Consider the following 13,962-nt stretch of genomic DNA (forward strand, 5'->3'; position numbering starts at 1 on the left):
CAAGATGCAAGCGGAGATCAATACGAAAGTCGATGAGTTGCTGAATCTAGGATGCATAGAACCATCACAAAGCCCATACAGTTCACCCATAGTAATGGTAAAGAAAAAGCAAACGGGCAAATGGAGATTATGCGTGGATTTTAGACAAATCAACGCAAAGTCTATAAAGGATGCATATCCGATGCCACGTATCGACTATATACTAAATCAATTGCGTGAGGCAAGGTTCATAAGCAGTTTGGACTTAAAAGACGGGTATTGGCAGATACCACTGGAGGAGAGAAGCAGGCCAATGACAACATTTACAGTCCCAGGGAAAGGACTATTCCAATGGAACGTAATGTATAGCCACGAACCCGGACAAAGTAGCAGCAATAGCCCAGCTAAAACCGCCAACATGTGTAAAAGAACTACGCCAATATCTGGGTGTAGCGTCATGGTACAGAAGATTCGTACCGGGATTTGCAACTCTAACGCACCCTCTAAACGCACTACTGAAGAAAAAAACAAGGTGGCACTGGAATGAAGACCATCAGGAAGCATTCAACGCTGTGAAAGAAAAGCTAACAAATGGACCAGTGTTAGCATGCCCGGACTTCACGAAACTATTTGTTCTACAGACAGCAATCCTCATACAGAACACCGAAGAAGGCGAGGGTCACAATAGGGCATGGGCGCTATACGATACGTAAGAGAAATTATGCATGAATATATGAAATCTAGTAATACATGCGTAACACACCTACGCTATGCGTGTGAAATTTGAGCGCGGGTACCGGTGGATGATGCGAGAGTACTCTATGATGCTGGACAGCGGAACATATTGGGATTTTTTTTCTTTTGGAATATACCACGTTTTTACCGTTATCCGCCCAAAATTGTAAAAATTACCCCATTTGCATACTTTTAGGCTTTATTTTTAAAAAATTTTAAGCCTTTTTTAGTTAACAGCATGTATAAAATAATTAAAGGATGTCTACACAATTTATTTTTTTTTTCGAAATTTTCTTGGTTATTGTTATTAACAAAAACGCAAGAGCTTGAATTGGTGCGACTGGTACTGGCTCCGAAACTGACAATTTTTGATTAATCTCACTTAATCCATTTGAAGAAGAGTCAATATTCTTTAATACAGAAGCAGTATTGCTCTCTTTGGCTTTTTTAGCTGACATTAAGGCTGCCTGCAAAAAAAGGTTTGTATTATTTCCTTCCTTGTCGGCAAGTTCTACCGCCCTTTTTCTTTTCAGCTGTGATCCAGCATCATTAAACGGCAGTCGTGGTCGTCCCATTCGGTTGGATAAGTCTTGGTCTTGGTCGACACTCATAATTTTGGCATGCCAATTTATTTTTAAAAGTACCAATTGTACGATGACATTTTTTAAAATTTTTGTTACATATAGGTGAAAACTCCTTTTTTTTCTTGATATTTCGGCTTTCATTTCATTTGTTACATTATTTCGTCGTAATTGGCCAATAATCCAGTCAAAAACTGCTTTTTCATTCCGCTTTTTTTCAATCCATACTTCAAGAAGTGCAGCATGGCTAACCTTAAAGGTGACTTAAAATGCAAAATATCGAGAGAATGGGCCAAAATGGGTAAAACCAGTTAATGAACCTTAGAGTAAACATTTGCATTATTACTTTTTACACAAACAGGTCATTCGCGTGGTACGACATGTGTCACAAATATCAAAAAAGCTAACATTGGCTATGCCGAAGTTTATATACCCTTGCAGTAGAGCTGTGCGAAACATCGATGTAGTGTCGATACATCGATGTTTCTCCTTTCGTAAAAAACATCGATTTTTTTTTCTCCGATGTTTGATGTTTTTGTCAATTTTTCCATCACTTAGAAAAAAAAAAGCAGTAAAAGCTAGAACGTAATTTTGGGAGTTATTGGTGTTGGCAGTCAGCGTTTATAATGGAAAAATATCTTGGAGCTTCAAATGGGGAAGGTATGTAAATATATATTAGCTGTACGTTCTTTCCAAGTTAATCTCTGTGTTTTGAATTATTTGTAGAGGAGAAGGTAGGTTTTAGTGCGGCAACCATTTAAAAAAAACAACAAAATGAAGAGACGCAAGCCAAAAAGGCGCGATATGGGCAGTCCAATGTGTGGAATTTTTTTGATAAGTCGGATGGCAGTACTGCCAAAGGTTTAAAATGTGGTAAAATTTATCAAACCAGCGGGAACATCATCAACATGGCGGGGCATTTAAAGCGGGTACACCCAACGTTAACGGTGAGTGAGTTGCCAAAGGCTTGAGGACATATGGCGACTTTTTTGGATAAAAATTATGAAGCCTCATCCAAACGGAAGAAAGATTTGGACAGCGCATTGTTAAATATTATTTGCTCCGATTTCCGTCCTCATCCAAACGGAAGAAAGATTTGGACAGCGCATTGTTAAATTTTATTTGCTCCGATTTACGTCCATTTTACATTGTAGAAAACGAGGGATTTAAGCAATTTGTAAATGCTTTGGATCCCCAATACGAATTGCCTTCGCGATCAACATTGCTTTCAACATGTTATAATAATTTATTCATGAACATGAGAATGAAACTGAAAAGCATTTTGCAAGAAGTGGAGTATTGCGCCGTGACAACCGACTGTTGGACATCTCGAGCCAACGAGGCTTATTTGTCCGTAACTTGCCATTTTATAGATCCAGAATTTCAACTTCGCACAGCAGTACTTTCCACTAGTAAGTTACAGAATGAGAAAAATCATTCTGCAGAAAACATTGCGAATTCTCTATCTGCAGTTTTATTGAATGGGATGTTATGGACAAAATTACAGCCATTGTTACCGATAGCGCACGAACAATGATAAAGGCATGTGAGATATTGCAAAAAAAACATGTGCCATGCTTTGCGCATGTTATTAATTTAATAGTTCAACAATGCCTGAATCAAGACAAAATAAAAGTTATTACGGGGAAATGCAAAAGTATTGATTCTTTAAGAAAAGCACAGTAGCTTACGACAAATTTAAAGAAGCTCAATGTACAGAGAAGCCATACAGCTTAAAGCAAGAATGTCCTACAAGATGGAATAGCGCATTCCATATGATTGAAAGAATTCTAAAAAATAATTATGCTATAAGCAGTTTTCTTCTTCCAACCTCAAAGGGACTTGCCCCGTTTTCGGCTGACGAAATTTTAATTTTAAAAAACTTACAAATTTTATTTCAACCTTTTGAGTGTGCAACATTGCAAAATGACCTAAGAACAGACTTAGGTCGCGAAAGCTGCGATTGCTTATTAGAGGGCATAAGGTCCAGGCTACTTCAATGTGAAATTCGCAATGTTCCTCAAGTGACAACTTTGCTAGATCCTCGGTTTAAAAAAGAAGCGTTTTACTTACCATTCAACATTACTGAGGCTTAAAAACTCTTGGAAAACGACCTTTCTTCTTTCAACGCTCAGAAGTCTCGCCATTGCGCCGAACCACGCCTGCCAACATCAACCTCCACATCGCAGACATCCCTTTTTAAATTTTTGGACAAAAACAAAAGTTTGAAACATAAAACTAATGGAATTGATTCCATTTTATCAATTCGTCAATATTTTAATCTAGACAATTTGGACTCAAACTCCAACCCTTGAGATTATTGGAAGTTTGTATTTTACATGTTGATTCCAGCGTTTACATATATTTAAGAATTAAATTTTATTATTACAGATCTCATCAGATAAAACATTGCAAGATTGCTGTAAAAAATATTTTTGTGTTCCAGCAACGTCGACTAAATCATAATAAGCGAGAAGAGAAGTTCCCTTAAGTTTAAGCATGTTGACATGCTTCTGTTCATAAATTCTAACAAGTGGATCTCTGATTAGCAAGAAGGAAAAAACATCGATGTATCGATACTACATCGAAGTAATATGGTACAGAAGAACATCGATGTGGCCAAACATCGATGTCTCAACAGCTCTACCTTGCAGTCCTTGGCAATAACATTTTCACTTTTTGAAATTTCTTTCTCGCAACTCAATTCATCAAAACACAAACAAAACGTCATTACTCTTGTTACAACAATTTGTATACCCTTGCAAAAAGGGTATATTAATTTTGGTCACACTTGCAACTCATAGAACGAAGCATCTCCGACCATACAAAGTATATATTCTTGATCAGCACGACGAGACGAGTTCAAAAACCCATGTCCGTCCGTCCGTCTGGATCAACGCAAACTCCTCCTAGACCGTAAGAGCTACAGAGCTGTAGGTTTGTATATAACGCAGGGGTCGTATATCTCGGATTCAGCCGGATCGGACCACTATATCATATAGCTCCCATACAAACTCCAAAGTCACGAAAAGTAACTTTTCTCAATAACTTCGTTATTTTCTGTGCTATTGTAATATTAAAAAGGCTACTAAGCCTATAAACTACTGTGCCAAATTTGATCAAGATCAGGTGACTATATCATATAGCTCCCATAGGAACGATCGGTCGATAACAGTGACTTTTGTAAATAACTTCGTTACTTTTAACGCGATTGCTTTCGAATTAAACATTTGTTAATTTAATATTTCTGTTAATGACTGTGCCGAATTTGATAAAGATCGGGTGACTATATCATATAGCTCCTATAGGAACGATCGGTCGAAAACAGTGACTATGATCCATGTCTTCGTTATTTCATATGATTGTAGGCCATTCTTTCGCAAACATAAGCCTTTTAAGATAAAACGTTCCACGTGTACAGCAAGGAGTTCTGCTATCAGAATAACAGGTCCCCGTATAGCTACGTCAGATACAACGACATTGTCATGCAGCTAAGCTAGGGCGAACTAAGCAACATTCAAGAAAAACTGGAAGTTACCAGACGACCCCAGCAAGCCGACACACCATGCTATCGTCTCCTACGTAGCGCTAACAATTCATTGGTTCTCATGATGGTAGGAGGGAGATGCTCCCGACCCCCAAGGCACAACTCTCCAGAGCAGACAAATGTGAGGATCGTCAATCCTATACCGACTCCTGCTGCAGCAAACCCAGCCCCCAGCAATTTTGCGGTCAACATTGGATAACGTTGAACAGGTGTTCACCTGCCGGGAGTATGTTGGTGTTTAGATTATATAAAATAATATAACATTAAGACAAATATAATGTAGAACAAAGATACCGATGGCTCATCAGTCATAAGTAGATTATAGCTATTATCAATAAAGACGTATTTTGCTGACCTAACACTATGTCGAACTATGCACTGGTGAGCCCTCTATTTTTACTATAAAAGAAATGCATTATTCTTAGTAAGATCAGATCCCAATTGTAGTTACATCGGGTGTGCATCGCTGCGTCTTTGGCCCCCAGGTAGAGAACCTTTGTAATCTCATCCGAAGTCCACCCAATTTATGTGTTTGTTGCGACAACCTTGAGTCCCTAGTTTATGTGCTAGGGCCTATTTTTATATGAATAAATAAACAATTAATTGTTTCAAGAAATATTAAAGTCTTCCATTGAACAATTCATATGTATATGTCATTGACTTGTTATAAATATTGGTTAATATTTAGAGAATATAAGAAAAGTGTATAAGAACCAATATAGCTGACAGTTGTGGTAATATTTTATTTTGATTACCGGATTCATTCATTGTAGTGGAAGTAAAAATTTACATTTTTAACTTAGAGGCAAAAGTATTAGTGCTTATGAATCAAATTATTTATGGAAACAGAAACTTGTACTGGAAATTAAATGATATAAATTTCGAACAAAAATAGTCAACGGGTTGCGCTTGGCATTAGTTTAAGTTTGTAGCGTGTTACAGTTTTGGGAGAAAATTAATAAAAAGAAACACATGAAAAAAAAAACCTATAGTGCCAATCAATAGCAGTAAATTTTTGACTTTTCAAAATTAGAAAGTGTTTTGAAAGATGTTTTTTATACCCTTGCAGAGGGTCAGATGTTTGTAACACACAAAGGGAGACGTTTCCGACCCCATAAAGTATACAAATAGTCTGGATCAGCATGAGAAGCTGAGTCGATATAGCCATATACGTCCGTCGGTGGGTGCGTATGCGTTTTACTTAGCCATCTTAAGAGCTATTAAGATGAAACTTGGTATTTGAGCTACTTATAACCCGGGTGAGATAAAGTATGAAAATCATCAGGATCGGACCACTATATCATATAGTTTTATACGTTTCCAATGTTTGCGAAACGGCTTACACAGCAAAAAACGAAGTTATTAATCAGAGTCACTGTTTTTCACCAGCTGTTCCTATTGGAGCTGTAATATATAGTCGCCCGATCTTGATCAAATTTGACACAGTCATTAACAGATACATTTAACTGACAAAAGTTTAGTTTGAAAGCTATCGATAAAATTTGGCACAGTCGACAGATCAAGAATATATATATACAGTCGACAGATCAAGAATATATATACTTTATATGGTCAGTAATGCTTCCTTCTATGCGTTGCACATTTCTGACCAAAATTAATATCCCCTTTTTGTATGGGTATAAAAAGAAAACAAAAACAACAAGGACACCCAGCGACAAAAAACAAAGCCGCACTCGGCCGTTTTGCAAATTGGTGCGTTCTTTGTCAGAGATTTATCTAAATATTAATGCATTCAATAATTTAAATTTTTTTCGATTAATCAATCAATTCCACATAAATTCATTATAATTTAATTTTTATACGTCTTTTATCCAATTGGGAAAAACAATTTTTCTGAAATCACACAAATTCATTGATTTTTCAATAAGTTGGCCCTCTTAAGGAAATAATTTGTTAAGTAAAATAAAAAAAAATTTCAACAAAAACTAAAGTTTTCCATATTAATTAAACTATATAATTTCTTTTATTTTGAACTTTTAAATTAAATTATAAAGTTATCAATATTTTGAAGGGTCACCTTTGGACTTTATAACACACTTGACCCTATTGGGCAAGGACTTGTACAAAGTCTCCAGATACTCCGCCGTTATATCCTCGAACCACACTTTTTCTTATCTTCATTAATTCCTGTAATGATTTTGGCTTTTGCTTTCGTATTTTGGCACTCATAATGGCATTTTCAATAGGATTGAGGTCAGGACTGTTCCCTGGCCAATCTAAGGACTCAATACCTAATTCTGTCTTCAAAATTGATATCTGTGGTTGGCGGATAGATACAGTTTATTAAAAAATTATCGGAATGACTAAGTCTTTAAAAACCACATACACAGCGCGTCCGATGACAAGGTGCAGAATCGTTCTGGAATATGGATTTTTTTCTCTTCCAGCAATCGTCTCAATGCTAGGCACAAGTCCACTTAGAATGATTTCTTTGTACTTTTCTGCATTCACCATCCCTTAATGTATAATAAGGGATTCTGTTTTGTATTTTTGGAAATGCATCCCCATATCATAACATAAGGCAAAGGTTAAATAGAGGCAACACAGCGGTTTTCCAAATATCGCTCTCCGTTTTTGCGCCAAACTTTCAAGCAGCCATCGGGTCCAACAAGGTTAAATTTGGATTCATCAGAAAATATGATGACCATTTAAGTTTACTCCAATTTTGCTTATTTTTCGCCCAGTTTAAGTGAGCTGTCTTCATTTTCTGGTTGAGAAGAGCTAACGTTGAATAGTCCAAGCCGAAATTTCTGTCGCAAATCGTTGCTGCACTTCAGATGCAATTTCTACGGCATTTTTGAAGCGATCCTGGAGGCTCGTTCTCATAGTAACGCGATTCTCCCGTTCAGCCAAAGCGATAATCTTGGCTTTTTCAGTGAGGGATATCTGCTTTCATTTACCCATAATGTTTAATGTTCACCAAGTAAAATCTCCGCAAAATGAAATTTAAGCAACCGACAAGTCGAAATTTTTGCAAAAACTGAAGAAAACAATCGAAAGGACCCCCAAAATAAAAGTGAAGCAAATATAATACAATTTGGGCAAACCCCAAGCTAGAGATGGCAAAAGTTGCAATAACCTTAAAGTGCGGCTTTTTCTTTGTCGATGGGTGTATGTATGTGTACAGGTTGCACCTTTGCTCAATATGTAAAATAAAATCGAATTTCAATACTTTGTCCACAGACTTATTAGCTACAACACATTTTAAATGGTTTGGCATATTTTAGAACAAAAACTGTTAAGCATGGAGGAGGAAATGTGAAAGTTTTGGGGATGCTTGGTGGTCCATTGGACTATTGCAAAAAATTTATGGTATATTGGTAAAATAACAATATCTAAATATTTTGCGAACCCATCTACTAATTTTTTAGACCAATATGTCTATTCCTAAGAGGAAATCACTTCTCAACAATAGGATGACGCGAAGCATTAAAAAAAAACTTTTGCCCCTTACCGTATATTTATACCATACACCCATAGGGTGAAATGGTATATTAAAGTCGCCAAAATGTATGTAACAGGCAGAAGGAAGCTTCTCCGACCCTATAAAGTATATATATTCTTGATCAGGAACAACAGCCGAGTCGATCTAGCCATGTCCGTCTGTATGAACACGCAGATCTCGGAGACTATATGAGCTAGAGCCACCAAATTTGGTATGTATACTCGTGTATTATGCACATTTACAGAGTTAATTGGAATTTCGGCCACGCCCCCAGGAATCACATAAAACTGTTTTTCTTAAAAAGTATGACAGCTAGAGACATCAAATTTAGTTTGTATACCCGTTTAGTTAGCGCGCAGAAATTAATTGTTCAAACTTTTTGCCACGCCCCCTGGAATCACACAAAACTGTTTTTCTTAAAAAGTATAATAGCTAGAGACATCAAATTTGGTTTATATGCTCGTTTAGTTAGCGCGCAGAAACTAATTGTTTAAACTTTTTGCCACGCCCCCTTCCGCCCCCAGAATTTACATAAAACTGATTTCCCTAAAAACTATGATAGCTACCTACATTAAATTTGGTATGTAGACTAGCTTAATAGACGCGCAGATATTGGCTATTTAAACATTTTGGCACGCCCACTTCCGCCCCCCGCAAATTAAACAGAACTGATTTTATCAAAAACTAACAAAGCTAAAGTCACCAAATTTAGTATGTATACTGGCATAGTATGCGCGGAGAATTGATATATTTTCACATTTTGGCACGCCCACTTCCGCCTCCATAATTTAGAAAAAAACGATTTCCTCCTGTATTTTTTTGACTATCGCATTCAAATTCGGCAGACTAATTATTCTTATCTATTTCTATCAAACTACCAAATTTTATTGAAATCGGACTAGAAACATGCAAAATATGAGTATGAACGTATTTTACTAAGCGGTCCACATGGCCAAAATTGGCCGTTGGCTAGTGGCGGCGCTAGAGTGCTCGTGTGTTCGTAGAGTGAGAGAGATAGCACATAGTATAAGACATGAAAAACAATTTAATAGACAAACATTTGGTTTTCGAAATTTGAAATATTTGTTTCACCTGGTGTATGGTATACCCAAGTCGACGAGTCGACTTACTGGCTTCATTTTATTTTGTAGCGGATGTTGACGATACTATGCGCAGTACGTTCAAGTGGCCCCTACGACACCAGGACCTGTTACGCGCGAGCCTAAGCAGATAACTGCCCACCTCCCACACGACCGAATACACAATAGAAAATATCAAAGAAGTTAATAAATAATAAAAGTTATATACCCTTGCAGTCCTTGACAATAATAATTTTACATGTTCAAGATTTGTTTTGTGCTACCCAATTCGTCAATATACAAACAAAACAGTTTTACTCTTCATACTACAATTTGTTCTTCTTCTACCCTCATTCCCTAAGCAAAGCAACGCACGCATACACATACAGCTTAGGTATGTATGTATGCAGCGTTTGAACCGATTCATATTGACTGTAACTTGTGTTCTATTTGTCCGATCGGATTGAAGTTTTGGGATCTGATGTTTTATATCTAATATTATCACATATGTAAATTTCATAGCGATACTCCAATTTTCATGAAAATGTTTCTTTTAGAGGTATATGATATAGCAGTCCGATCCAGATAAAAAAAAAAAGCACAGAAAAAAAATTGCAGTCCGATAGCTCTTAAGATGGCCGAGTAAAACGCATAGGCACGGACGGACAGATGGACATGGCTATATCGACTCAGCTTCTCATGCTGATCAAGAATAGATGGGGTCGGAAACGTCTCCTTCTGTGCGTTACAAACATCTGACCAATTTTATAATACCCTCTGCAAGGGTATACAAAAAATTGTTTGTTCTAAAGTAAAGCAGTATCACGAAGTTTTCCATTTATTTTAAACATAAAATAATCTTAAATTTAAAAAATTGCTCACTGGCTTTATTGGCTGCGAAGCAGTGTTCAATGGAAAACATACGTTGTATACTACAAAGATATAGTAGGCAGCTGTAAGCGCAGTCGGCATCGTTTGAGCAGAGCCGATTTATGTATAATGACTGTACGATATAGTCACCCCATCATCTTGATCAAATTTGGCACAGTCGTTCAAAGGTTCAATAAACTCACCAAAATTAAATTCACAATAGCTCAGAAATTAACGAATTATAAAAAAAAGCTATATGGTATAGTCGTCCGATACGGCTGAATCCGGGATTTACAAATATGCAACATTGCAAGCCTGTAGCGCTAAAGTCTAGGAGGAGCTCGCGTTTATCCAAACGGACACGGCTATTTGAGCTCGTCTCGTCGTGCTAATCACATATACACTTTATATGGAGATGCTTCTTTCCATGCGTTGCACACTTCAGACAAAAATTATTTATACCCTTGCAAAAAGGGTATATTGCAAGGGTATGCAAATTTTTTTATAATTTCCGTGGCTTTGCAATTTCTTTCCTTTCCAATATTTCTTTGAATATTGCGTAATCTGGCCTTTTACCATGCAACTAAAGGAAAACAAAATACGGTGCAATACTGTTTTCACTTACCCTAATAACCGTTTTAACAGAAACCGAGATATTCGGTTTCCGAAACAAGGATTTGTACTAGGGTCCAATCGAACTGTTAAGACGGGAATATTTAAACGCTTCCTTGTAGCCGAGGAGAGCCGAAGATGGCCATATTCCAAAGAATATTCTACTATATACTGATCATCTACAACAAAAAAAAAAAAAATGAATTCTTCTCATTTAAAAAAAAACCCCTGCCCCTGCCAATATACCGTTATCCTTAGTCATAAGCTCTATATCACTTTGATTATTATAATTATCCAAAATATTGATTACATCAAAATAATAATATAGGCTATCGTTCGTATAAACAGAAGATGAACGTGTGTACTTGCCCAGGCTGCGCAAAACGGCTTCATAACGCTTGACCTTTAAATAATTAGACCGAGTTTGTGGTCCCAAACCGTAATAACTAAAATTTAAGAAATAAATTAGTATAAATTTTTATGTACACATAATGTATGTCCGCTCACTATGTCTTCTTGAGTGATCGCAGTAAATGCTGATCACGTTTTATTTCCTGCCGAATTCTTTGCTTCTCTGCCAAATGAGGTATGATTTCGACTCTATGTATTAAACATCTTTAGTCAAATTCCAAATATGTATCTAATAATAGTATATATATAGTAACCTGACGATACCATCCCTTGGCCAACTGTTCACCATCTGTAGGCAAGTGCAGGGATTTTTAACGAAGGCGTTGTGGACATAGATCAATGTAAAAAAAAAAAAATAAAGCTTTGGCCAACAGCAAGTATTCAATAAGCAGTTGTATCTTCCTGTGATAGCCCGTGTTCACGTGTACAAAAAAATAAAACAAAATATAAGTCAATACATTCAACCAGGAAAAGTTACCTCACCGTGGCACTAACTCCGCATACGTCGCTGCTGCGCGGAAATAAATTGCGTGAAATAGACGATCCCGCATATTCATGATGTTCTAAAAAAGAAAGTTTATTTATTTGAAACATATGCAGATGTTATTTACCTGTCTACCGCCCTCTCCGTTACCAATACCACCAGCCAAGCGATTAGGAGCATTGGCCACAGCAATATCAGCCATGACGCGGGTCGTGCGTGGGTATTCTTAATTTTAAGCTACATATGAAAATATGTACATAAATAGATTTTGGTATAAGGTACATACATACATATGTATATCTCCAAATAATGCTGACAGTTTTCGTTAACTACAATGATCTGATATTCAAATGCGTCTCTATCGAGCGACCTAATCAGTGGTTCACTCAATTTACCTCCAAAAAAAATATTGTATTATTAATCGTTTCTTACATCTACATATATTTAACATTAATATAAGAGTCTCCCCAATAAGCTTTAAAAGAAATGACAAATAGAAACAATAAAATTAGGAACATTGCAAATTTAATACACCTTTCTGGGCATGGATGTGAAATAGTGATTCCCACAAACACCATCCAACATCTCTTAACAGCTGATTTTACAGCTGCCATAGGCAGACTTCTTGCAAATTGCAATGAAAAAATAAATCATTTTTAATATCTGCAATTGTTCTAACTTAAAATAGATATATATTTTACACTAACTAGGAAACTTATAAAATTTTATATATACATATTATAATTTTGAATAGCCATAATGTATGTATATATATGTATATGTACATAGGCATTAGGATATGTAAGTATGAATTTATATGTATATACATATGTACATACATACTTGTTAGTGTATCTTCTAAAAATTCGTGCAGTAGAGTTCCAACTAAATTAAACACATGAAATATTGTATGTATGTATATAAATTTACTTAAAAATAAAAATGTATGTATGTATATAAATATATATGTATATTGTATATATATTTAAATGTCCGATAGTTCAATCGATCTTTGATAAATTAAAACTCTGCAGGAAAACTTGCCCAGATGGGGCAGAAATTTTTGGCCCATTGCAAAATTTATTTAAATTTTTTTTCTTTCATTTTGCTTTATTGTCATTGCTTACAATTTCGCACGTATTTTACAGTGTATTTGGCCCATTAAAAAAATTTTTGAATTTTGCTTCCATCTGATTGTTCTCCTATTGCAGCAGTAAAACCAGCTGTAAAAAAAATTGTGGATACTGTTAGTGGGAATCGCTGTTTCACATCCAAAATTAATACCAAACGTTCCCCGGAGATGGGTAACTTACGTTAAAAAAAGTGTTGTAAATCTAACTATAATTATGGCTTAAAATTTTAAGTTTCAGGGCCAGATTTGCCATCACATTGGATCATTGCAACATATAGAATGCAAGACCCATACTCTGAGATGGAAAGGACAAGTGAAGTAAAAAGAACTTTAGTTGTATAGGGGTCGTCAAATTCTTTTGACCTTTTTTTATGAAACCCAGAAAACTCATGGCCTTTGCGACCGTGGTGGAAATATGGGTTCATATTCATATTGTTTGGGCGTTCTAAAGGACTATTGTTTAGGAAATAAGTGACCAGTCGAGGAGATTTACGAAAAAAAGTCATTAACTTACATTTGGTAGCGTTAAGATTTAATAAATTAACCGAATAATGTGACAAGCAGAGGGCCAAGATGAGACTACCTTGAGGTACACCTGATGTCACAGGAATGGAATTGGAAAAAGAAGACTTAAACAATACCTTCTGTTTTCTATTTGTTAAATATTCACAAACGCAAGAAAGGAACAGAGGTGGAAAGTATGATTAACAGAAGTAAAGGCATTAGTGAAGTCAGTGTATATGATATATCAGTTTGCTTAGCATTTTTGAACCCCTTGATAATTATAGAGGTAAATTCTAAAAGGTTAGCGGTTGTAGATCTACGTTAAACAAACCTATGTGGGCGAAATAATAGAGCAGAAAAAATGATGCAATTGCGAAGTTATAATTTTCTCAAAAGTTTTCGGAATAGCGGACAATTTTGAAATACCCCTATAGTTAAAGGCTTCGGAATTTTTGCCATTTTTATGCAGAGGAATGATATACGACTCCTTCCAAATAGATGAAAAAGAGGAACACATTCAGGAAGATCATCTGGCTCCGGAGAATAAACTGGTTTAACAAGG

At 36.1% G+C, this 13,962-nt stretch overlaps 1 protein-coding gene and 1 long non-coding RNA gene across 2 annotated transcripts in view; one reads left to right on the forward strand and one right to left on the reverse strand.

Moving 5' to 3' along the window:
* The window catches only part of LOC137574376 (membralin), a 93,319-nt gene extending 81,068 nt beyond the window's left edge, over positions 1-12,251 (reverse strand). Inside the window, 8 exon segments of the mRNA XM_068286671.1 lie at positions 10,883-11,048; positions 11,116-11,315; positions 11,377-11,469; positions 11,535-11,635; positions 11,637-11,682; positions 11,764-11,843; positions 11,892-12,001; positions 12,055-12,251. Coding sequence (XP_068142772.1) covers positions 10,883-11,048; positions 11,116-11,315; positions 11,377-11,469; positions 11,535-11,635; positions 11,637-11,682; positions 11,764-11,843; positions 11,892-11,966 — 761 coding nt within the window. The 5' untranslated portion in view covers positions 11,967-12,001; positions 12,055-12,251.
* On the forward strand, positions 1,866-5,458 carry LOC137574385 (uncharacterized). The gene is made up of 3 exons (XR_011031995.1): positions 1,866-1,955; positions 2,022-3,621; positions 3,687-5,458. It is a non-coding gene; the product is annotated as an uncharacterized lncRNA (long non-coding RNA).
* Positions 12,252-13,962: the final 1,711 nt, after the last annotated feature.

This window comes from Drosophila tropicalis, unplaced genomic scaffold (genome assembly GCF_018151085.1).
Source record: "Drosophila tropicalis isolate 14030-0801.00 unplaced genomic scaffold, ASM1815108v1 contig_445, whole genome shotgun sequence".
Classification (NCBI taxonomy): Eukaryota; Metazoa; Arthropoda; class Insecta; order Diptera; family Drosophilidae; genus Drosophila; species Drosophila tropicalis.